Raw genomic sequence first — 23,141 nt, forward strand, 5'->3', positions numbered from 1 at the left:
TCAGCCACCTGACCTTTAACCTTTGTAAGTGGTGCGAGGCGTCCGGTCCGGTCTGCAAAGACAGCGTCTGCTTCAGTAACTGCAGCCTGTCGTCCTTCTGCACCGTCACCGAGGAGATCTGCATCGCCGTCTGGTGAGAGACTCTTATTATTCAATGATATCTTATAATATATATATATATATATATATATATCCTGTTGTACACTGTGTTTATGTGATGCACCAAACACAGTACCGTACATTAAGTACTGTATATAGAGGATAAGTACTGAGCTGGTAGGTGGATTTTATCAAGCTAGCTATTTCTACATTTTCAGTCTTTATGCTAAGCTAAGCTAACCAGCTGCTGACATGAGAGTCATACCTAAACATCTGACTTTCAACAAGAAAGCAAATGAGTGTATTTCCTAAAATGTCCGACTGTTCCTTTAATGTTCGGAGCTCAGATAAACCTAAATACTCTCAGAGAACAAAGAAGAGCTGAAGGTTCAAACTAAAGTTTAAATTAAAAACTAAAGCAGACATCATCAGAGCTGTCTTACAACATGTCTCCGTGCATCATGTTCTCATTTATTGTTTATGGTTTGATAACTCAGAGGTGATTTAGTGTTTCAATCTGTTCTGTTAAATAAAAGAGTCAGAAACAAAATGTCCTGAGGCCTTTAGTGTCCCATAAATATGCTGGGATATCAGAGTGCTCTCAGTGTTTTCTCATGAGCCAGCAGAGAACAGCCAAGCTGCTTCAGTGTGTTGTTGATCGGCTTTATGAAACAGGATGAAGTCATTTGTCTCAACGCCCTCAGAAAAAAAAACAGTCACAACATGGAGGAAGTCTTTTTAAATGAGACTTCTGACTTCTGAGCTGAGAGAGAGCATGCCGGCCCGTTCACACTCTGCCTCCACGTTCTACATCACTGGAAAGTTTCTGCTGATTCGTGCTTTTGTTTGGATAACTTGGCCGGGAACCCCCCCCCCCCTCATTTCCTGTTGGCGTCAGCCGGCCCGACCCTCCCAGATAGCTGCAGGAAACCAGAGATAAGAGAAGAAGAAAAAGCTGCTGTATTGAGGTCAGAGAGGACCGGGATCCTGGAGGAGCTCTTTGAACTCCTCACATATCAGATATTTACCAGGAGAGGCGTTCAGGGTCCCGTCAGACCTGTCAGATATTTACCACGTCGGTTTCATGTCAGTTTAACGTAAACCTGCAGCAGAGAGACTCTGGTCTACTTGAAACGAGACATCAACGTGTTTATAAAGTGCTCATGAAATAGTCATTATTAATAGTTAGATGTAGAATTACTTCATCAAAGGATGAAGATTAGTTTGGTGTTTGATGAGAGATACAAACTTCTTGACATCAATGTTTTACTTTTATTATGGATGAGTTTTTTTTAATTATTATTTATTACTAAAATCTATATGAATGTAATGTATCTTGTTGTGCTCCTCTGTATTAATGTGTATTTTATTTAATCTTGTTTTTTAACCAGGTGGTCTTATTGAGATCATGTTTTCTTTAAGAACAGAGAAATTAATAAAAACATTCAGTTTACACATACAAATATAAGTTAAACAGTAGTTCTCCTCTAAGAAAACCTAAAATATTTCTTAAATATAAATGAATATTGCACACATTTAAGTTTTGAGAGAAGAACCAGCAACATAACACACTGATGGATGTTCCTGTTGTCGCTCAGGAGGAAGAACAACGACACCATGACGGTGCACACTATGTGTCACAACCCCACCCTGCCACTAGAGGGCGTCGACTCCGGCCTGCTGCTCAACTTCACCTCCAGAGAGTGTCACATGGTCCCACAGCCGGCGGAGGACGGAGCCACGATGGTCTGTGGGTGTCAAGGAGAACACGAGTGTAACGACAAACTCATCTTCGACAAGGGAGCCAACGGTGAACACATGAACGCAGGATGGATGACGGATGGATGATGGATGATCGATGAATCGATGGATAGATGGATAGATGGATGGATCCAGTTATTAAATGTATGGATGGTAGTTGGATGGATAATGGATAATGGATGACGGATGACGGATGATGGATGATGGATGGAGGGTTGGATGGATGATGGATAATGGATGATGGATGATGGATGGAGGGTTGGATGGATAATGGATGATGGATGATGGATAATGGATAAATAGACACATTGATTATAAGTTATGGATATTGTGTTATGGACAGATAAACTAACGGACAGAAGGACGAGTAGACTTAAAGTCTTGTCTCTGGTCCTCCAGGATTCTCCAAGCTGCAGAGTAAAGACGTGATCCCGGTGGTGGTGGTTAGTTTGGTGCCTCCTGTCCTGGTGGCCATAGTTGCCACGGCAGCCTTCTACTTCTACCGCGCACACCGGTCTGACAAACCAGGTCCTCCTGCACGCCCTGCTTGGCCAACCAAACACACCCCAGAGCTCTACCAGGCTTTTGACCTGCCCTGTGGGGGTTTGGGGGCTCGGGGGGAAGGTGGAGGTGGAGGCTTGATTGGTCCTGGAGCTCAGAGGGTGCAGTCTAATGGCAAGGTGCTATCTCTGAACCATGACATCATGTGTGACATGATGGACTGGCAGGGCGGGCTGAACGAACCACTGCCCATCAAGCTGGAGGTTCTGGTGGGGAAGGGGCGCTTCGCTGAGGTGTGGAGGGCGGGCCTGCTGCAGGGTGTGAAGGGTGGAGTCAACAGCTACGAAACTGTGGCGGTGAAGGTGTTTCCAGCTGTGGAGTACGCCTCCTGGAGAAACGAGTGCTCCATCTTCTCCGACCCCAAACTGGAGCATGACAACGTGGTTCGGTTCTTTGCTGCGGAGGAGAGGAGACTGCCGGGCCACGCCCTCAGGAAGTACTGGCTGGTTCTGGCCTATCACAGCCTCGGGAACCTGCAGGACTTCCTTACTGCGAACGTGCTGAGCTGGGAGGAGCTTGTTTCCATGGCCGGCAGCATCGCCAGAGGGTTAGCTCACCTCCATAGTGACACAACGCCCGGCGGGATACCAAAGGTGAGCCGGTCTACTATATCTGGACATCCAGTTCTGCTGACCATCAACATATCTCGTTATTTCAGCACATCTTACCTTCCATGTGATCTTTTTAAATGCTAACTAACTAAACTAAACTAACATCGTTGTAGACCTGCCTAGTCACTCCAGAAAGTAGCACACGTCTTTGTGAAATATTTACTAGTTGCAACATAATTTACCAACAAGTTTAAATCCGCCTTTATGTTGCTTGAGAATTAAGTGCATGAAAAAGTCTGCAAACCACTCTAGCTACACCACTGGTTGCTGCAATAGACTGTTTATAAGAAGTGGACGTAGTTGTTGTGACGTCTCTTATTGGTTTGTGGGCTGTTTGAAGCCTCGAGTTCGGCATTTTGGTCGTCCTCTTTTTTTTTGTTGCAACCAGTGAACAGGAAGTGAACATATATGGACTAAGGAGGTGTGACGTAGAGACACTGACTTCACTAGGCAAAACTGGAGGTTGCTGCTGGGCTGCTGCTCTGCGGTTCAGATGAGTGTATCAACATGAGATCTCCTCTCATCTGGACTGTGATGTCTTAACAGTAACAGGATAATATTCAGAGTGCAAGAAAACCTCAAACTGTAAAAGTCCGGGGTCTAACACCATGCCCAGTAGAAATTTCCCCCTTGCAGCTTGCAGATTTAACTTTTTGAAATCATCTTCGAACCAGTAGATAGACTCATAGATAGATTTGAAGGTGCATGTTGCCGGTTGTGTGTTGTAGGTGCCGGTTGCCCATCGGGACCTGAAGAGCAGTAACATTGTGGTAAAGAGCAGGAGGGAGTGCGCCCTGTGTGACTTTGGTCTGGCGTTAAGACTGGACCTTTCCCTCACTGTGGACGACTACGCCAACAGTGGACAGGTAAACTATACAGGTGTAGCTCATTAGGCAGAACTCACATCTGATGCTTTGGTCGTCTTTTGAATGGACTCTCCTGTATCGTCCAGGTGGGGACGGCTCGCTACATGGCTCCGGAGGTCCTTGAGTCCAGGGTGAACCTGGAGGACCTGGAGGCCTTTAAACAGATGGATGTTTACTCCATGGCTCTGGTCCACTGGGAGATGGCCTCCCGCTGCCACGCCATCGGAGGTAGGACACGGAGACACTTCTCTAAGGTTCAGGTCCAGGTTAGGGAAAATAGTCAAGTTTTTTTAGGTTTTTTATGGTAATGTCGATAGGTCCAACACTTTGGGCCAGAGTGAAATATCCCAGCAACAACTGGATGGACATTCATGGTCCCCACAGGATGAATCTTTAGTGCCGCCTGAATTGGTCGGTGCCCTAGCTAACAATAACTTTGGTGATCCTCTGACTTTTCATCTAGCACCATTATCAGATCGAAATCGTAGCATGTTCTCTGTAATGTTCAGAGTACCTGAACAGGTAGTGAACAGAGTACCTGAACAGGTAGTGAACAGAGTACCTGAACAGGTAGTGAACAGAGTACCTGAACAGGTAGAGAACAGAGTACCTGAACAGGTAGTGAACAGAGTACCTGAACAGGTAGTGAACAGAGTACCTGAACAGGTAGAGAACAGAGTACCTGAACAGGTAGAGAACAGAGTACCTGAACAGGTAGAGAACAGAGTACCTGAACAGGTAGAGAACAGAGTACCTGAGCAGGTAGAGTACAGAGTACCTGAACAGGTACATATTGTAAACGTAATGTGTGTGTGTGTTGGTGCAGAAGTGAAGAGCTACGAGCCGGCGTTTGGCTCTCAGGTGTGTGAGCAGCCTTGTGTGGACAGCATGAGAGACCTGGTTCTGAGGGACCGAGGACGGCCGGACATCCCGTCAGCGTGGACCCAGCACCAGGTCAGAGTTCAGACTCTCAACCACAATGTTTGTGTCCTCCGACGTCCTGCTGTCTAACCTGCAGTCTTCTGTCCTCCAGGGGATGGGTGTCTTCTGCTCCACCATCACTGAGTGCTGGGACCACGACCCTGAAGCCCGACTGACGGCTCACTGCGTGGTGGAGCGCCTAAACGTTCTGCAGGAGGAGGAGGAGGAGGAGGAGGAGGAGGAAGAGGAGGAGGAGGAAGGAAGGCCAGACGCCGACAGAGAGGATGACGTGGACAGAGAAAAGGACTCAGAGACAGCAGACAATAACCAGAGTCCGTCTCCCTGCTCCCCTCCCCCCCTCCAGACTCCCCGTCCAGACTCAACGACAGGTGGCTCGGAGGTTTCCCATGATGCCCTGCTTCACCCTGGCTCTGCGGTGTGAGCGGGGGACCTGGTGGTTCCGCTGTGAGCCCTCCTTCCTCCTGTCGCTGGCTGCATTTACACTGAAATCTGTAGTTTAAACTCCAGCTGTTACTGTAGCAGCTGATAGAGAAGAGACTGATACGAGGCTGAACATGTCCATGTGAACAACAGCAAGGCTAATGCTAACAGGTGATGCTAACTCGTCTCTTCTGAGGACATCAGTCTTCTGCTGGCAGAGATAAAAACTGTTTAGTTGTTGAAGTGTTTCATGTTGTAGGAGCTGGTCTCCGTTGTGTTCTTGTATTATTCTTTAATACTGTGATTATCTTTTCTATAATCTACTCGTTAGAATAAACAGGAGAGAGACTTCTTTCCTGTTCTTGTGTCTGGTTTAAAGAAACCAATTATATCAGAAGAACTGAACCTGTTGTGACTCTTCACCAGTTTGGAAAGAAAATCCCCACATGTACTTATTATTTTAAATGACTGAATATGAGTCAAATACTTTTCCATCCAGCATGAAACACAAATACAGAAAACCACTAAAGGATGGAAACACAGCATCTCCAAACTGTGTTTTTTGATTTGTAATAAAGTTAGTTTTTATGTAATTGATTCAAGATTCTTGATTCTGTCTCTAAGTGCGTTATTAATATCATATTGTTATTATTATTTTTGTAAAAATAAAAGTAATATTACTACAGTGTAGAAATACGTTGTTTAGAATCATATTTTAAGTAAAAGTACAAAAGTTTTAGCATCAAAATAAACTTAAAGTACTAAAAGTAAAACTACTCATTATGCAAAATAATATATATAAAATGATTGCATTATAATTATTGATGCATTAATGTATTCACAACTTAAATTACTTTATATACTGCTGGGTAGATGAATAAAATGAATATATTTTGTGTTTTTGAAGTAAAATGAGAAGACGGCTAGCTGTTTCCCCCTGTTTCCAGTCTTTATGCTAAGCTAGGCTAACCATCTCCTACTTCCTGCTTTATGTTTTCTCTACAAACATACGAGTAAATACATAAATCTGTTCATCTGACTCTCAGCAACAAAGCGTATAAGAGTCAAATTATTCTTTCAGCGTATAAACAGGAGAAACGTCACCAGTAAACATAATGTTTTATAATAATCCCTCCCTCAGGAGGAATCTGTGGCTTTTTGACATTTTTTCCCTCAACGATCATAAAAACATGAATTCTCGACGTCAGAAACGAAACAGATGAAAGAGAAGTTGAAAACCACCAAAACTTTACGACGATGTCTTTTAAGTTTTGGGGTTTGGGATTAAAAACCGGGTCGAGGCTTCTGGTGCTCAGCAGAGTATTTTAATAAGCAGCCGGTTTACCAGACATGACTGATTCTCTCATCGGGGTCTGAAGAAGTCCAGAGACCACAACAGAGACCGGCGTGAGGAGGAACGCCCCGCCAGTCTGAAGACACCAGTCCAGCTGCCGATCAGGAATATACCAACGCAGAATAATCTGTTTTAAAGAGTCGCTGTGACACAGAATACAAACTGCTGACAGAGATCATCTAACACACACACACACACACACACACACACACACACACACACACACACACAAAAACACACACACACACACACACACACACAAACACAAACACACACACACACACACACACACACACACACACACACACACACACACACACACACACACACTAAAAGAGACCAGTTCAATCTGGTTTTAATGTAGAACGTCTTCATACTATTTAACTATACTAACTGTACTTCTTAAGAACTATTGTGAGGTATTTGTATTTCACTACTCTATACTTCTCATTTACTTTTTAACTTGCAGTCTTCAACCGATGCTTTACCGACAATCTTAAGACGTCACCCACAAAGTCTGTATACGTAGTCGTCATGGCAACAACCATTGGTTTCTTGGACTGGCTTTGAAGTTCAATTACTCGTCAGTCACCATCTTGTTTTTTTGCAACCAGTAGGTGAATATACACAGGAAGTGACCATATATGGACTGAGGAGGAGTGACGTAGAGACGCCGTATACGTCTCTGGTGTGGACCTGTCAATCAGTGTGTAGCCCCGCCCTAAAGCATCCCCTGCTTTATGGTCTGTTTGACTCTAAATGGAGCATCATTTACTAAATGAACATCATGCTGTATTGAAGAAGACTTGAAACTAGAGATTGAGACCATAAACTCATGTTTACAATGTTTACTGAGGGAATAAATCAAGAGAGAAGTAGAGTCATTTTCTCATAGACTTCTATACAACCAGAGGAGTCGCCCCCTGGTGGACAGGAGAGAGAATGCAGCTTTAACACAGGAAGCTCTGACTTCACTTTAAAGAACCGGAGGTTGTCGTCTGGTCAGTTTAAAACATATGCAGCAGAACTCTTCAACACTGAGGAATACATCAGTGTGAATGTAACTTGACTGGTCTCACTGACTGTAAACATTCAAACTCAATTTGAACTTCAGAGTCAAGTTTAGGATCAGAGGATGAAGACAGAGCAGCCTTTCATCAGTCTGTTCAATGCAGTTAAACTGGAACATCTAATCACATTCAACTGGTCTGAGTGAAGGTAGTGTGGGAACCAGGGAGTATCCAGTAAAGGTACTAATACTTCACTGGGTAAAGTGGTGCATTCACAACCTTACTGGAGTTATAGAAGTGTGGTTAAAGGAGTCAGTTAAAAAGGGTTCCGTGTCAGCGTTTTACTATTTAATCTGAAGTTTCTGGATTAATATTAGACTAGGCTGAGTGACTCCTCCTGTCTTTAGACGATGACTCCTCCTCCTGTCTTTAGACGATCTTTGTAGTCCTCTTCTCTCCTCCTGTCATTAGACGGTCTTTGTAGTCCTCTTCTCTCCTCCTGTCGGAGTGACTCCTCCTGGCATTAGACGATCTTTGTAGTCCTCTTCTCTCCTCCTGTCAGAGTGACTCCTCCTGTCATTAGACGATCTTTGTAGTCCTCTTCTCTCCTCCTGTCATTAGACGGTCTTTGTAGTCCTCTTCTCTCCTTAGACGAATCTTTGTAGACGTCTTTGTAGTCCTCCTGTCATTAGACGGTCTTTGTAGTCCTCCTGTCATTAGACGATCTTTGTAGTCCTCCTGTCATTAGACGGTCTTTGTAGTCCTCTTCTCTCCTGTCAGAGTGATCTTTGTAGTCCTCCTGTCATTAGAAGTCGATCTTTTGTAGTCCTCCTGTCATTAGACGATCTTTGTAGTCATCTTCTCTCCTGTCAGAAGACGGTCTTTGTAGTCCTCTTCTCTCCTGTCAGAGTGAATCCTCCTGTCATCCTCCTGTCATTAGACGATCTTTGTAGTCCTCTTCTCTCCTGTCAGAGTGACTCCTCCTGTCATTAAACGATCTTTGTAGTCCTCCTCCTGACATCTCTCTTCTTCCTGTAGTCCTCCTGTCATTAAACGATCTTTGTAGTCCTCCTGTCATTAGACGGTCTTTGTAGTCCTCTTCTCTCCTGTCAGAGTGAATCCTCCTGTCATTAGACGATCTTTGTAGTCCTCCTGTCATTAGACGGTCATTAGACGGTCTTTGTAGTCCTCCTGTCATTAGACGATCTTTGTAGTCCTCCTTCTCAGACTGGTCTTTGTAGGTCTTTGTAGTCCTCCTGTCATTAGACGGTCTTTGTAGTCCTCTTCTCTCCTGTCAGAGTGACTGATCTTTGTAGTCCTCCTGTCATTAGACGGTCTTTGTTAGTCCTCCTGTCTTTCTTTGTAGTCAGAGTGACTCCTCCTGTCATTAAACGATCTTTGTAGTCCTCCTGTCTTTAGACGGTCTTTGTAGTCCTCCTGTCATTAGACGGTCTTTGTAGTCCTCCTGTCATTAGACGGTCTTTGTAGTCCTCCTGTCATTAGACGGTCTTTGTAGTCCTCTTCTCCCCGGTGACACCGTGTGTCGGTGGTTGTGTCTCAGGTGTCGGTGGTTGTCGGGTCCACATGTCCTCCGTGGGGACCGGACCGGCGGAGGCTCTGCTGACATCGGGCCGCCGGGTCGGAGGATGGAGCGGAGGTCCCGGCTCCTCTGGCTCCTCTGGCCGGGCCTGCTCTCCGTCCTGGCTGTGCTGGTGAGCGGCCACGGGACCTGCAGGCACCGCAACCCGACCCGCGACGAGGTGAGCCAGCGAGCTGCAGCCCTGTGGCAGCGGACCGGATAAGCGAGCTAGCTAACTGCATGCTAACTGCTAGCATGCTAACTGCTAGCATGCTAACTGCTAGCACGCTAACTGTTAGCTAGCATGCTAACTGTTAGCTAGCATGCTAACTGTTAGCTAGCATGCTAACTGTTAGCATGCATACTAACTGTTAGCATGCATACTAACTGTTAGCATGCATACTAACTGCTAGCATGCTAACTGCTAGCTTGCTAACTGCTAGCATGCTAACTGCTAGCATGCTAACTGCTAGCATGCTAACTGCTAGCATACTAACTGCTAGCATGCTAGCTAAGTAACATGTCTGGATAGAAATGTTTGTCTCTGTTGGGACGTTGAACCAGAAACCAGTCATTCACCAGTACAGCGCTTCACATGAAACCAGTCATTCACCAGTACAGCGCTTCACATGAAACCAGTCATTCACCAGTACAGCGCTTCACCTTTAACCTGAAACCAGTCATTCACCAGTACAGCGCTTCACCTTTAACATGAAACCAGTCATTCACCAGTACATTCACCTTTAACATGAAACCAGTCATTCACCAGTACAGCTTCACCTTTAACCTGAAACCAGTCATTCACCAGTACAGAACCTGAAACCAGTCATTCACCAGTACAGCGCTTCACCTTTAACATGAAACCAGTCATTCACCAGTACAGCGCTTCACCTTTAACATGAAACCAGTCATTCACCAGTACAGCGCTTCACATGAAACCAGTCATTCACCAGTACAGCGCTTCACCTTTAACATGAAACCAGTCATTCACCAGTACAGCGCTTCACCTTTAACCTGAAACCAGTCATTCACCAGTACAGCTTCACCTTTAACCTGAAACCAGTCATTCACCAGTACAGCGCTTCACCTTTAACCTGAAACCAGTCATTCACCAGTCATTCACCAGTACAGCGCTTCATCTTTAACATGAAACCAGTCATTCACCAGTACAGCGCTTCACATGAAACCAGTCATTCACCAGTACAGCGCTTCACCTTTAACATGAAACCAGTCATTCACCAGTACAGCGCTTCACCTTTAACATGAAACCAGTCATTCACCAGTACAGCGCTTCACCTTTAACATGAAACCAGTCATTCACCAGTACAGCGCTTCACCTGAAACCAGTCATTCACCAGTACAGCGCTTCACCAGTACAGCGCTTCACATGAAACCAGTCATTCACCAGTACAGCGCTTCACCTGAAACCAGTCATTCACCAGTACAGCGCTTCACCTGAAACCAGTCATTCACCAGTACAGCGCTTCACCTGAAACCAGTCATTCACCAGTACAGCGCTTCACCTTTAACCTGCGTCTCCGCAGCAACAACAACAACACTTCCGGCTAGGTCCCTTCAAAATAAAAGCGCCATCTTTGCAAACCTACCTGAGTTAAGGACCTGCTGAAACTGGTTGAGCACCACAGTGCTTCATGTTGGATGTTCTGGTTCATGAGATGTGTTCATAGTTCCTCTGATAGTGAATACAGAGAGATGTTCTGGTTCATGAGATGTGTTCATAGTTCCTCTGATAGTGAATACAGAGAGATGTTCTGATTCATGAGGTGTGTTCATAGTTCCTCTGATAGTGAATACAGAGAGATGTTCTGGTTCATGAGATGTGTTCATAGTTCCTCTGATAGTGAATACAGAGAGATGTTCTGGTTCATGAGATGTGTTCATAGTTCCTCTGATAGTGAATACAGAGAGATGTTCTGGTTCATGAGATGTGTTCATAGTTCCTCTGATAGTGAATACAGAGAGATGTTCTGGTTCATGAGATGTGTTCATAGTTCCTCTGATAGTGAATACAGAGAGATGTTCTGGTTCATGAGATGTGTTCATAGTTCCTCTGATAGTGAATACAGAGAGATGTTCTGGTTCATGAGATGTGTTCATAGTTCCTCTGATAGTGAATACAGAGAGATGTTCTGGTTCATGAGATGTGTTCATAGTTCCTCTGATAGTGAATACAGAGAGATGTTCTGGTTCATGAGATGTGTTCATAGTTCCTCTGATAGTGAATACAGAGAGATGTTGGATGTTTGGAAGCTTTGCTTGTCAACGTATCTGCTGCTTTCCTTTAGGTTGTCCATCATGTGCACCTGAAGCCCGACCGGCTGACGAAGAGGAGCTCCCCTGACGACCTTCAGCTGAAGATAAAGATCATCTACGACTACAGCGTGGACCGGTCAGTACTGCTGCTCTTCTTCACAGCCTGTTTCTCTCTGAGACTCGGTCAGTGACGTGTCCGTCTCTCTCCTCAGGCTTCCTGCAGACGAGAGGAGGCTGGTGAAGGTGAGGCAGTCTTTGTAATAGTTACAGGCCGTTATGAGACCGTTCAGGGAGGTTCTGAAGCTTGTTCGGGTTCTCTGGACCGTTCTCTGTGACCGGAGAACAAAGAGCAGCTCGTTCTATGAGGAAACAACGTGTAAGGTACACACAGCTTTTGTTTACACGAAACCTCCTCTAACGTCCATGTTTGCTTACAAGACGTCTTCACGGTTCCTCAGCGAGTTACCTGAGTGCAGATCAGATTCCACCGCTCACCGTTCACCTGAACACTGATCAGTATAAATACAAGAGACTCATCAGTCTTTACAGCTGGAATCTTAAGAAGTGATGTGAGAGATGATGATGACTGAAAGGTATCACCATGAAACTCGTATCACAAGTGTGTTTAATTATGCAAATGAGGCATTATCTAATGCTACCTATTGGTGATTAAAGGAGGAATCTACAGACTCAAATAGACAAAGTAATGGAGGAAAAATAGACCAAAAATATTTCAATTGACCGGTGAAAAAACAATGTTTTTGCCTCGGGTTTATCCTATTAATATAATGTATTTATTTTTGTCAAAATAACAAAGAAATTCGATGTTGAGAGCCGATACTGTCTTTGTAACTAGACACTTCGTAGTGTTTTTCTAGTGATTTCTGTTGCATCAGATAAACCGTATCTTTAATCGTCATAGTTGATGTTGTTTCTCTCCCTGCTCCGGTGGTGGTACATCAGTACGTGGTGACATCACTGTGTCACTGAACCTGTCTGTGTGTTTCCTCCTCAGGATAAGCTGTTTCCTCAGGCCATCGATTACCTGCAGAGGGCCTTCAGTGTGCGGCGCAGGGTGGGTCCAGTGCTGCTCAGCAGGTATGTGGACCCACCGGCAGGTTCATACTCAACTACAGACCAGGGAAAATACTGGACTCCACAATTATATTGTTTGAAACTTAAATATTATTATTATTATCATTATCTTTAACCAGTTCTCATTCACAATGAATGCCTGGCCTTGCTGAGCTGTATTCCTACTGTAGTGTCGATGTGTATTTGTTGTTTTGTTGTTGTCTTCCTCTTTCCAGTCACTGCTTAACTGACATGGTAATACATTATTTAATCATTACACACTCATACAAGCAATGAAGACAGATTCCCAATAAGAATACAAACTGGATGCTGTTTGAAGCCCTCAAACACGACTCACTACAGTAAAAACGTTGCTTATGTTCAGTGTGAGAGTCCAGATTTAGGATTTAACCTTTGTGTTTGCTGCTGGATGTTGAGAAACATTTACAATCCTTTAGTTGCTCTGACATTTGTCCCTCATGTTGAAATCATGAAGGTGAAACGGTGAATTTGTTCTCTAACCACGCTGCAGTTAACTAAAGTCAGTGCTTGTTGTCTCTGTCGTCTCAGACAATGTGCCACCAACCAGTACCTGAGGAAGAGAGATGACCCTCATCGCTACTGCCAGGACGCCTGTGCCGACGTCACCCGGTGCGGCCCCGTCGTTGTACCACAGCACCACCTGCAGGTCAGGAAGGGCCACACGTGACCAAATAGTCATTGCATTGATTGTGTTTTTGAGGTTTTGTGCCCTCTTGTCGCCAAAAGTTACTTTGAAGACATGACGTGGTACAGTTTCTGTATCGTTTGGTTTTATTTGTATAGATATTTTTCTAGAGCAGATGTCATAAAATACTTCACAATTACGACACATAAGCATGCAAAATAAATGAACCAAGCATAGCCTATGTTAAAAGAACAAAAGGAGACCTAAGATTGATCCCTGTGGGACACCACAGAGGAGGGACATTTCCACTGCATTGTGTGACTGTACTCGCTCTGTTTTTAGTTTTCCATTAGCAAAGTAACAGTACCGGTTACTTTTTTTGGTACCACTTTGGTCGAGGTTCTGAACAAGCTGAGTCGCTACTAGAGGGTCCAGTTAAAACACTGCGGACATCTGATTGGTCAGAAAGAATCGTGACTAGCGCGACACGGCACATCCTGCACAAACGTCAATAACAACCTCAATATATTTATTCACTCGACTCAGACTTTCTATGTACACTATGCAGTACACCATGCTGTACACTAAGTACACCATGCTGTACATTACATAGTAGATAGTACACTCCTCTGTAAGCAGAGGAAACAGCAGTTTGCAGTGGAAATGAGGGAAAAGTGCAACCTCCTCCTATAATTACTCCCAATAACCAGAAGGGTTGACAGGAAGATATAATCTGCATAAACATGAAACAATATATGATGTCCCCTAATTATGTGACTTATCATGAAACTCTTTTTGTATTCCCTCCTAGCAATGCAAAGTGTGCAGTGAATCAGGGAAGTCTTGTGGCCCCCTGGGGCCCCCGGACGGCCCCGGAGTGGAAGGGTCCGACTTCGTGCTCTACGTCAGCGGCGTCACCACGGAGCGCTGTGGTCAGGAGAACATAGTGGCCTACGCTGCTTACTGCCAGCTGGAGGCAGAGCTGGACAGGTGGGGAGGACGACACATGGAGACGCCATCATGTGATCATGTTTCCTGAAATGTTAGGGGTAGTTTATACTCGCGGTAGTGAAGAGCACGCCAGAAAATGACGTCATCACGGCCGGCATGTGGGGTGCCCCGTAGGTGGTCCCGTTGTGCACCTCTGAGTTTTATAGTTCACTGTTAAAAACACCCTCTACATGTCAAGGAATAATACAAAGAAGGCCAATTCATTTTTAGACGCTTTAGAAACAGAAGGTCTTAATAATCTTAATTTGAGTAAATATTTTGTAGCCAAAACAAATAGCTTACTGAGTATTCAACCTTTATTTCTTTATGATACATTCAAAACCTGACTTCTTTCTTCACAGGGCTTTTATAAAGGTAATAAAGTAGTCCATGAATATGAGATATGAGTTTACAGGTAATTACCATCCCTCCTATCTTAAATAACAAACTAAACCTGTCTTCTGGAACAGAACATTAGTTAATAGAAACCATAGTCCACTTATCAAGGTTCAAGGATCATTTATTGTCATTAAACACACTTTTGCACAACATAAAGCCTCCTCCATTAATGCTAACAGACCTCATAAGTTCCATTTGCTGTTCTTTTCGTTTAACTTAACTTAAAACATTTTCCTTCAGGGCAAACAAACTACAACAATCAGAGTGGTATAACTGTGCATCATCTGCATAGAGATGTATTTGTGCCTCATCAGGATCCCCTCGTTATTGTTTGAATGGGATCACATGACTTTTATTTAACAGTGACTTCCTCTCCTGTCCTCAGACCGATAGCGGGCTACGCCAACCTGTGTCCTGCTATGATCTCCTCTCAGCCTCAGGAGTTTGAAGGGATGCTCTCCACCGTCAAACATGAGATCATCCACGCTCTGGTCAGTGCAGCAGCATCCTCATTGTTATGAACATATATTCTTCTGAAATAAAAGTATTTATATGAGCAAAATGTTCTTTAATTAAATATCAACCTTGCAGGTGAAATTAATTAATCACAGTGTGAAACATTTAAATCATTTTCACATTTTTCCGCCTGTAGTGAAATAACTGCTCATAATGTGGACTGGTACTGTGCAGTATTTTAGGACTTCTGTATATAGTGTGGACACTCTTTACTGTGTTAAGTGCAAGGTGTATGTATTTTATTTATTTATTTATTACTTCATTTGTCTTATTGCCTCTGTGTCTTTTTCTTGTTTTCCTTTTGAACCGTACTTTTTTAAGGTGCAAAAGGCAAATAAGTCTCTTGAATCTTGAATCTTAAATGCAGGTGTGAGCAGGTTTTAACCCCGTTGAGGACCAAACAGAAGAATGTGGCTGATCTGTGTAGATGTTGATGTCTAAAGGTTCTCCTGTGTTGCTCTTCAGGGTTTCTCAGCCGGTCTGTTCGCCTTCTACCACGACGACGACGGCAAACCTCTGACGCCTCGCTTCACCAGCGGCCTGCCCGCCTTCAACGAGAGGTGAACACACTTTGTGACCCAGGGTTCAACTTCTTTATTGTCCTGTGCACAACAATCACAGAGAAGCTGCCGTTTACCCAGGATTTTCACAATAAAAGCCTTTTATAGGCAGACTTGAATGTCAGTAGCTGTAGGAGTACGACGAGGAAGGAGTTAGGGAACGCAAACATTCTATGAGTTAAAAGAGAGGCAGAGAGCAGCAGAGGGGCGATGACATCACTCTTGTGTTCTGATGGAAATGGACCTAACAGATCTACTGTGTGTGTGTGTGTGTGTGTGTGTGTGTGTGTGTGTGTGTGTGTGTGTGTGTGTGTGTGTGTGTGTGTGTGTGTGTGTGTGTGTGTGTGTGTGTGTGTGTGTGTGTGTGTGTGTGTCAGTCTGGGTCTGTACCAGTGGAGCGAGGCGGTGATCAGGAGGGTCAGCCGGCTGTGGGACATCAGAGGAGGAGTGATGGTCCGACACCAAGTCCACGTCCTCGTCACTCCTCGAGTCGTGGTGAGAAACTTTGTACCAGAATCCTAAAACTTCCAGACTCACTCCACTCAAACAAGTGTTTTTTTCCCAGGAGACAACCTCTGGTTCTTTAAAGTGAAGTCAGAGCTTCATGTGTCAGAGCTGCATTCTCTCTACTGTCCAGCAGGGGGCGACTCCTCTGGTTGTATAGAAGTCTATGAGAAAATGACTCTACTTCTCTCTTGATTTATTCCCTCAGTAAACATTGTAAACATGAGTTTATGGTCTCAATCTCTAGTTTCAAGTCTTCTTCAATACAGCATGATGTTCATTTAGTAAATGATGCTCCATTTAGAGTCAAACAGACCATAAAGCAGGGGATGCTTTAGGGCGGGGCTACACACTGATTGACAGGTCCACACCAGAGACGTACTGGTGATGCAGAAAAGCATCTGCAGATTCATCAATAATGAAAATAATCACATGTTTCTACCTTCGTTTGGTCGTTTTATTTATTTCCTCCTCTGCGGTTCCAGGAGGAGGCCAGGAGACACTTTAACTGTCCCATCCTGGAGGGGATGGAGCTGGAGAACCAGGGAGGGACGGGGACCGAGCTGAACCACTGGGAGAAGAGACTGCTGGAGGTGAACTCAGTCAGACTTCAGGTTATGAGCTCCTCCTGTTTCTACTTGTGTCTGATCATGTCCTCTTCCTCCTCTTCCTACTGTTCCTCCTCCTCCTCCCCCCCCTCAGAACGAGGCGATGACGGGCTCTCACACACAGAACCGGGTGTTCTCCCGGCTCACGCTGGCCCTCATGGAGGACAGCGGCTGGTACCGGGCCAACTACAGCCTGGCTCAGAGGCTGGACTGGGGCCGCGGCCTCGGCTGCGACTTCGTCATGAAGAGCTGCAAGTTCTGGATGGACCGACAGAGACAGAGGTCAATGAAACCATAATCATACTCTCATTAGATAGTAATGCTCATCAGCCTGCAGATCAGAGTCCTGGCTTTAGTCTGGATCCTGATCAGAGTCCTGGCTTTAGTCTGGATCCTGATCAGAGTCCTGGCTTTAGTCTGGATCCTGATCAGAGTCCTGGCTTTAGTCTGGATCCTGATCAGAGTCCTGGCTTTAGTCTGGATCCTGATCAGTCCTTTAGTGTTGATTATCTGCTCATATGGAGTCTGATCTGATTCTGTTATTCACATGAATCTGATGAAAAGCTGCAGACACTAAATGTGACACACGTTATTGTTGGTACTTGTTCCTCATAAAAAGAGCCTTCTTATAATGACTTCACGATGTAGATCCGCTTATGTATAAATGTATATAATAACATAATATTAATGGTTGAATGTTGGGTTGTTGGTGTTTGTCAGGCGCCACTCTGTGACTCCGTACTGCGACACGGTGAGAGCGTCTCCTCTGCAGCTCACCTGCAGACAGGACCAGCTGGCTGTGGCCGTCTGCAACCTGCAGAAATACCAGCAGGAGCTCCCACTGGAGTACCAGGTACACACACACACACACACACACACACACACACACACACACACACACACACACACAGTCACAAAAAACTCCCAAACTATCTAGACTGATAAATAACTCTGGAGGTAAAAGGAAACCGATGTAGTTTTGATTTTGGGGTGAACTGTCCCTTTAATTCATGTTGAGAAGACGATCCACAGACCGTGTTGTGACCCTAAAATATGAAATGTCCTCTGTGTACTGTGTCCTCTGTGTACTCTGTGTGTACTCTGTGTACTGATGCCTGTCCTCTGTGTGTACTCTGTGTGTCAGTACTTTGAGAGGATCCCAGACGTGTCCTCGGATCAGCTGCCGATGTTCGGCGGCGCCGTGGAGATCGCCGACTACTGTCCCTTCAGTCAGGAGTTCAGCTGGCACCTGAGTGGAGAATACCAGAGGAACTCGTACTGCAGAGTGACAGAGAACCAGCCAGGTGAGCCTCCACCTGTTACCATGACAACACGTCACATGATGTGATGATGTCCCACTTCTCTCTTTCCTTATTTATTTATTTATTTATTTATTTATTTGTCATATTTTTTAAAACAACATTTCTACAAATATTTAAATTAAAATATAATGACATTAAAATGAAACAAACCCTTCTACACATAAACCTAAAGGTGGGCCTGAATGATGGAGGTTTAGTTTGGGAACGATGCCGAAATCTTTGGACACATGTCAAGATGTCAGAAAGGTGTTCAGAGGTTTGATGCTTCCTGTGTTAAAGCTGCATTCTCTCTCCTGTCCACCAGGGGGCGACTCCTCTGGTTGTATAGAAGTCTATGAGAAAATGACTCTACTTCTCTCTTGATTTATTCCCTCAGTAAACATTGTAAACATGAGTTTATGGTCTCAATCTCTAGTTTCAAGTCTTCTTCAATACAGCATGATGTTCATTTAGTAAATGATGCTCCATTTAGAGTCAAACAGACCATAAAGCAGGGGATGCTTTAGGGCGGGGCTACACACTGATTGACAGGTCCACACCAGAGACGTATACGCCGTCTCTACGTCACTCCTCCTCAGTCCATATATGGTCACTTCCTGTTCACTGGTTGATAAAAACCACATGGTGACCAGTGTTCCCAGTGTGTATGACCAGTGTGAAATGTGTGTTCAGACTGGTGGAGGAACTACGGAGCGGAGCAGTACGGACCGGACTCTGTGTGTCTGTACCAGAAGTCGGCCTTCATCATGGAGCAGTGCACCAGGAAGATGACGTATCCGGACTGGGGCTCCGGCTGCTACAAGGTGCTCTTCTGTTTCTATAAACCCTGTGATGTTTAGGTGTTTATGACCTGTCTCCAACGTCTCCAACGTCTCCAACGTCTCCAACGTCTCCAACGTCTTTAACGTCTTTAACTTCTTTAACGTCTTTAACGTCTCCAACGTCTTTAACGTCTCTAACGTCTCTAACGTCTTTAACGTCTTTAACGTCTCCAACGTCTTTAACGTCTCCAACGTCTCCAACGTCTCTAACGTCTTTAACGTCTCCAACGTCTTTAACGTCTTTAACGTCTCCAACGTCTTTAACGTCTCCAACGTCTCTAACGTCTTTAACGTCTCTAACGTCTTTAACGTCTTTAACGTCTTTAACGTCTCTAACGTCTTTAACGTCTCTAACGTCTCTAACGTCTTTAACGTCTTTAACGTCTCCAACGTCTCTAACGTCTTTAATGTCTTTGACGTATCAAACCTCCGTGTGTCGTTGTGGGTCTCCAGGTGCGCTGCTGGTCTCAGGGTCTGGTGGTTCTGGTTCAGGATCAGTCCTTCCTCTGCGTGCGTAGAGGTCAGCAGCTGAGCGTCAGCGTGCGGGTCAACGACTGGGTTTATAACGGCGTGCTGGTCTGCCCCGCCTGCTCCGACTTCTGTGACGACTGCCCCCTCCCCCACCAGCTGCCCCCCCTCAACGCCTCCAGGAGCAACCCCATTGGTCAGTGACAGCCGCCACTCTACACACGTTCTTATTTTATTTAATCATTTGGGCGGCTGTGGCACATGAGGTAGAGCGCTTGTCCCGTAACCACAAGGTTGGTGGTTCAAGCCCCTCTACCGGCAACATGCCGAGGTGTCCTTGAGCAAGACACCTAACCCCAAGTTGCTCCCCGGGCGCTTCATTGCAGCCCACTGCTCCTCCGGGATGGTTAAATGCAGAGAAATAATTTCCCCATTGTGGGACTAATAAAGGATTGATTATTATTATTATTATTATTATTAACAGCCAACGTCCTTACAGTTTGATCACCTGTTGTATTTATTTACATCAGGATGATTTTAATATGAGTCTCTCTCTCTCTCTCTCTCTCTCTCTCTCTCTCTCTCTCTCTCTCTCTCTCTCTCTCTCTCTCTCTCTCTCTCTCTCTCTCTCTCTCTCTCTCTCTCTCTCTCTCTCTCTCTCTCTCTCTCTCTCTCTCTCTCTCTCTCTCTCTCTCTCTCTCTCTCTCTCTCTCTCTCTCTCTCTCTCTCTCTCTCTCTCTCTCTCTCTCTCTCTCTCTCTCTCTCTCGTGTGTGTTTCAGACCCCTGCTCCAGTTCTCCCGGTCTGGTCGTCACTCTGTGGCTCCTGCTGCTCAACCTGCTCCCCCTGGTGGCCGGACTGCTGCTCTGCCACCGCAGCTGATGATATCTGGAGTCCTCTGTGGATCTTCATCCTTCTTCTTCTTTGTTTCATTCCTGAAGAACAACAGGAAGTCAGATCCTGTTTTGGACCTGATCTGTCTTCTGATTGGCTGTTGGAGCAGCTGAACCGTGTTTCCTCCTTCGTTCTGTCGCGGTCGTAGATGGAGACGGACCAGGAGGAACCGTAGCAGAGTCGTCGCCTGGTGCTCATTAAACCCTCTCGCGTGTTTCTACGTCCGGACGGTTTGAAAGCGACAAACTCTTATTTTATAGAACCAGACTTTTAAGCTGAAAGGTCAGCGTACTTCCTGTCAACGAGACGTTGGCAGCACCACATAAACGTTTGCGTTTTAATATTTCAAACCATAAAACTTGTGATGTAAATATGAAAATGATTCTTTGACACTGAGAAGCACTTCCTGGTTTTAGAATGATTATTTATGTGACAAACAGACGAATGTTCAGCAGCAGAGACGTGAGGGGTCCTGGGGGTCAAAGGTCATCAACAAGACATCTAAGGTGCTGTGATGTTATATAATAATGAAGTCCACAAGGAGAGCTCTTCTTCCATCAGAGTAGAGAGGACTCAGTGATGAACGGTGACTGTCATAAAGAAAGAGAACACTATGAGCTCTACATTTAGAAACTTTAGGACTCGTTAAGCTGACGGTCTATCCAGAGAACAGTGGAACATCTTTAACATTCTTTAAGTTCTTCATTTAGGAAGTTTTAGTATCGGACGTCATGTGACATCTCTCTATTTCTGATCAATACGACCGACTGCTGCTGCTCATGTCTTTGTTATTTTTCCTGTTTTTGTTGTGAATGAATGGAGCAGAAGAAGAATCCTGGTGGAGCAGTGTGAGTGCATTGATCGATCAGCTGATCAGATTGTGTTTGAAACCAGGCGGTTGTGGAACATTCATACGAACAAAGCTGACGGAGAGAATCAGAAAAATAGAAACACGGCTCCATCTCTGTCAGGACGGAGACCAACGTGTTATAAGAATTGTATTAAATTATATTTAAACACATATGATGATGATGATGATGAAGGATTGAGGAGTTTTGTTCAGTTGATCATTTCTATAATGAAGAAAAGTCACCTCTGAAGTCTGCACAGAGCAGTGCATCATGGGGGATTGTTTTTAAAGTAGTGCGAGTTCAGCTGAGGTTCATTTACTTTACTGTGTGGTGAAGGTTTGGATAGATGATGATGATGATGAAACAAAGTGTTTCAGGTTGTTTTGTATCAGGTTGACATTTATGACAAAACGATCAGCAACATTTCTTTATTTACATGTTTGAGCCGTCTGTTTCATCCTGAGCTTTGAGGGCTGCATTCCAACATGTTCTGTTTTAACATCACTTCTTAGTTTTAAATCTGAGGAAACAAAAAAATATTAAAAGATTGATTTTATGAATCGATATCGGATCCTTTAAATAAAGATCTGAATCAGAAGATAGACTTATTTAAACCCGACCCTGAAGATGTCCATGGAGTCTCTTGACTGTAGTCCTGGTCCTCAGATGTTTCCCCTCTCTCCTTTAGCGTTACTCATGCATGCTCCTCAGAGGATGAACCCTACAGGCCCTCAGACCATAACCTCCTGTTGGTCTCATTCTGATTCTTCTTCTGTTGTTCTTTATTGTAGCTCGTTACTTCCTGTTGACCTGCTGTGTGAGATTATTATTATTATTATTATTATTATTATTATTATATTTATAGCAGAGAAGCAGAAGAACAAGTCTTTGTGTTTGAGGGCTGAATGTTTAGTTTTTATTTATTTATTGAGGCTGCAGATAAAGTTCCTCATCATGTGACTGACGTGTCAACAGGAAGTAGAAACAAAACAAACTGCTGCTTTATGTTTTCAGATGGAAATATTATTATAATGTGACATATTTCATGCACTGTAGAGCTCCGTGTCATCACTGTCTGTGTTCATAGATCTGATTCCTTTAAAGGGCATTTAACCTACAACTCCCAGCTTCAGGACATTCTGTTCATCTGATTATCTTCTGTTATTAAGATGTTTATTAATTATTACTGAGTCTGATTGGAAGGTTTTGTTTGAAAAAGTCGTCTCTGATGTGACCATCAGATAGTTTCCTTTATTCCTTTATCTTAGTTTTATTTATTATTATTATTATTGTTTTTAGAAAAAGGGCTGCTTTTTAAAATCTCCTGAGACTTTAGTCTTCAGAATAAATGCTGTCCAGAGACGTCGGAGTGTTTTCTTGAAACTGAAGATCATGAAATGTTTCTCAAACACTGTGGAACCAGTCTGTTCAATAAATACGTTTGACATCATATTATAGTTATTAATCTTACACAGACAACTAGATACATTACATCAACGTTATGCATCCTTAAAAAAGATTTTTAGTATTAAAACTAAGTTTTCTTTAGAGATGAAGCTCTTAACAGGAAGTGGAGTTCCTCTCGGAAACACTTCCTCTTCTGTCCACAGGGGGCGACAGAATCGACACAAAGTTCATTCTGGTTGATTTAAAAATATGTTTTTTTTTATCATCCGAAGTTATGATTTAGAGCAGGAGAGACTCTGGATGAGAAATGTGTTCAATGAGACGATAATCAATAACTAGAGAGAATCAGTTAATGGATACATTTCTATATGTTTTGAAAAAAAAAAAAAAACTTCCTGTAAGAATAAACAGAAAAATCCTTTGATTTCTGGAGGAAACAAAATGTATAAATAATTCTGAGGATGACTGCTTTATTTTTTTATTAAAACTATTTAACTTGTAATATTAGCTACCTGAAAACACAGATTATAAATTATTAAATCCTGATGGAATATTAAAAAAAATAAGAGCTAAACTTAGTTTAA

The 23,141-nt window shown here is 44.0% G+C and overlaps 2 protein-coding genes across 3 annotated transcripts in view; both read left to right on the top strand.

Moving 5' to 3' along the window:
• The window catches only part of tgfbr2l (transforming growth factor beta receptor-like), a 10,881-nt gene extending 5,083 nt beyond the window's left edge, over positions 1-5,798 (top strand). The window contains exons 2-8 of one of the 2 annotated variants that reach the window (XM_054615383.1): positions 1-133; positions 1,698-1,909; positions 2,260-3,014; positions 3,761-3,898; positions 3,985-4,126; positions 4,725-4,852; positions 4,932-5,798. The exon at positions 1-133 is cut by the window's left edge and continues 21 nt beyond it. In XM_054615383.1, the coding sequence (XP_054471358.1) occupies positions 1-133; positions 1,698-1,909; positions 2,260-3,014; positions 3,761-3,898; positions 3,985-4,126; positions 4,725-4,852; positions 4,932-5,261 (1,838 nt within the window). In that variant the 3' untranslated portion in view covers positions 5,262-5,798. The remainder of the gene's footprint in view (positions 134-1,697; positions 1,910-2,259; positions 3,015-3,760; positions 3,899-3,984; positions 4,127-4,724; positions 4,853-4,931) is intronic. The other variant, XM_054615385.1, reaches the window with a different exon arrangement.
• Positions 5,799-9,089: 3,291 nt separating this feature from the next.
• lmln (leishmanolysin-like (metallopeptidase M8 family)) lies at positions 9,090-21,737 on the top strand. The gene is made up of 16 exons (XM_054615419.1): positions 9,090-9,384; positions 11,510-11,613; positions 11,690-11,720; positions 12,493-12,575; positions 13,122-13,239; positions 14,030-14,208; positions 14,993-15,098; positions 15,589-15,683; positions 16,061-16,178; positions 16,673-16,780; positions 16,890-17,077; positions 17,516-17,648; positions 17,940-18,099; positions 18,790-18,920; positions 19,392-19,602; positions 20,187-21,737. Exons 1-16 carry the CDS (start codon positions 9,271-9,273, stop codon positions 20,285-20,287), a joined length of 1,980 nt encoding a protein of 659 aa, XP_054471394.1. The 5' UTR covers positions 9,090-9,270; the 3' UTR covers positions 20,288-21,737.
• The last annotated feature ends 1,404 nt before the right edge of the window (positions 21,738-23,141 follow it).

Source organism: Anoplopoma fimbria, chromosome 16, assembly GCF_027596085.1.
Source record: "Anoplopoma fimbria isolate UVic2021 breed Golden Eagle Sablefish chromosome 16, Afim_UVic_2022, whole genome shotgun sequence".
Taxonomy (NCBI): Eukaryota; Metazoa; Chordata; class Actinopteri; order Perciformes; family Anoplopomatidae; genus Anoplopoma; species Anoplopoma fimbria.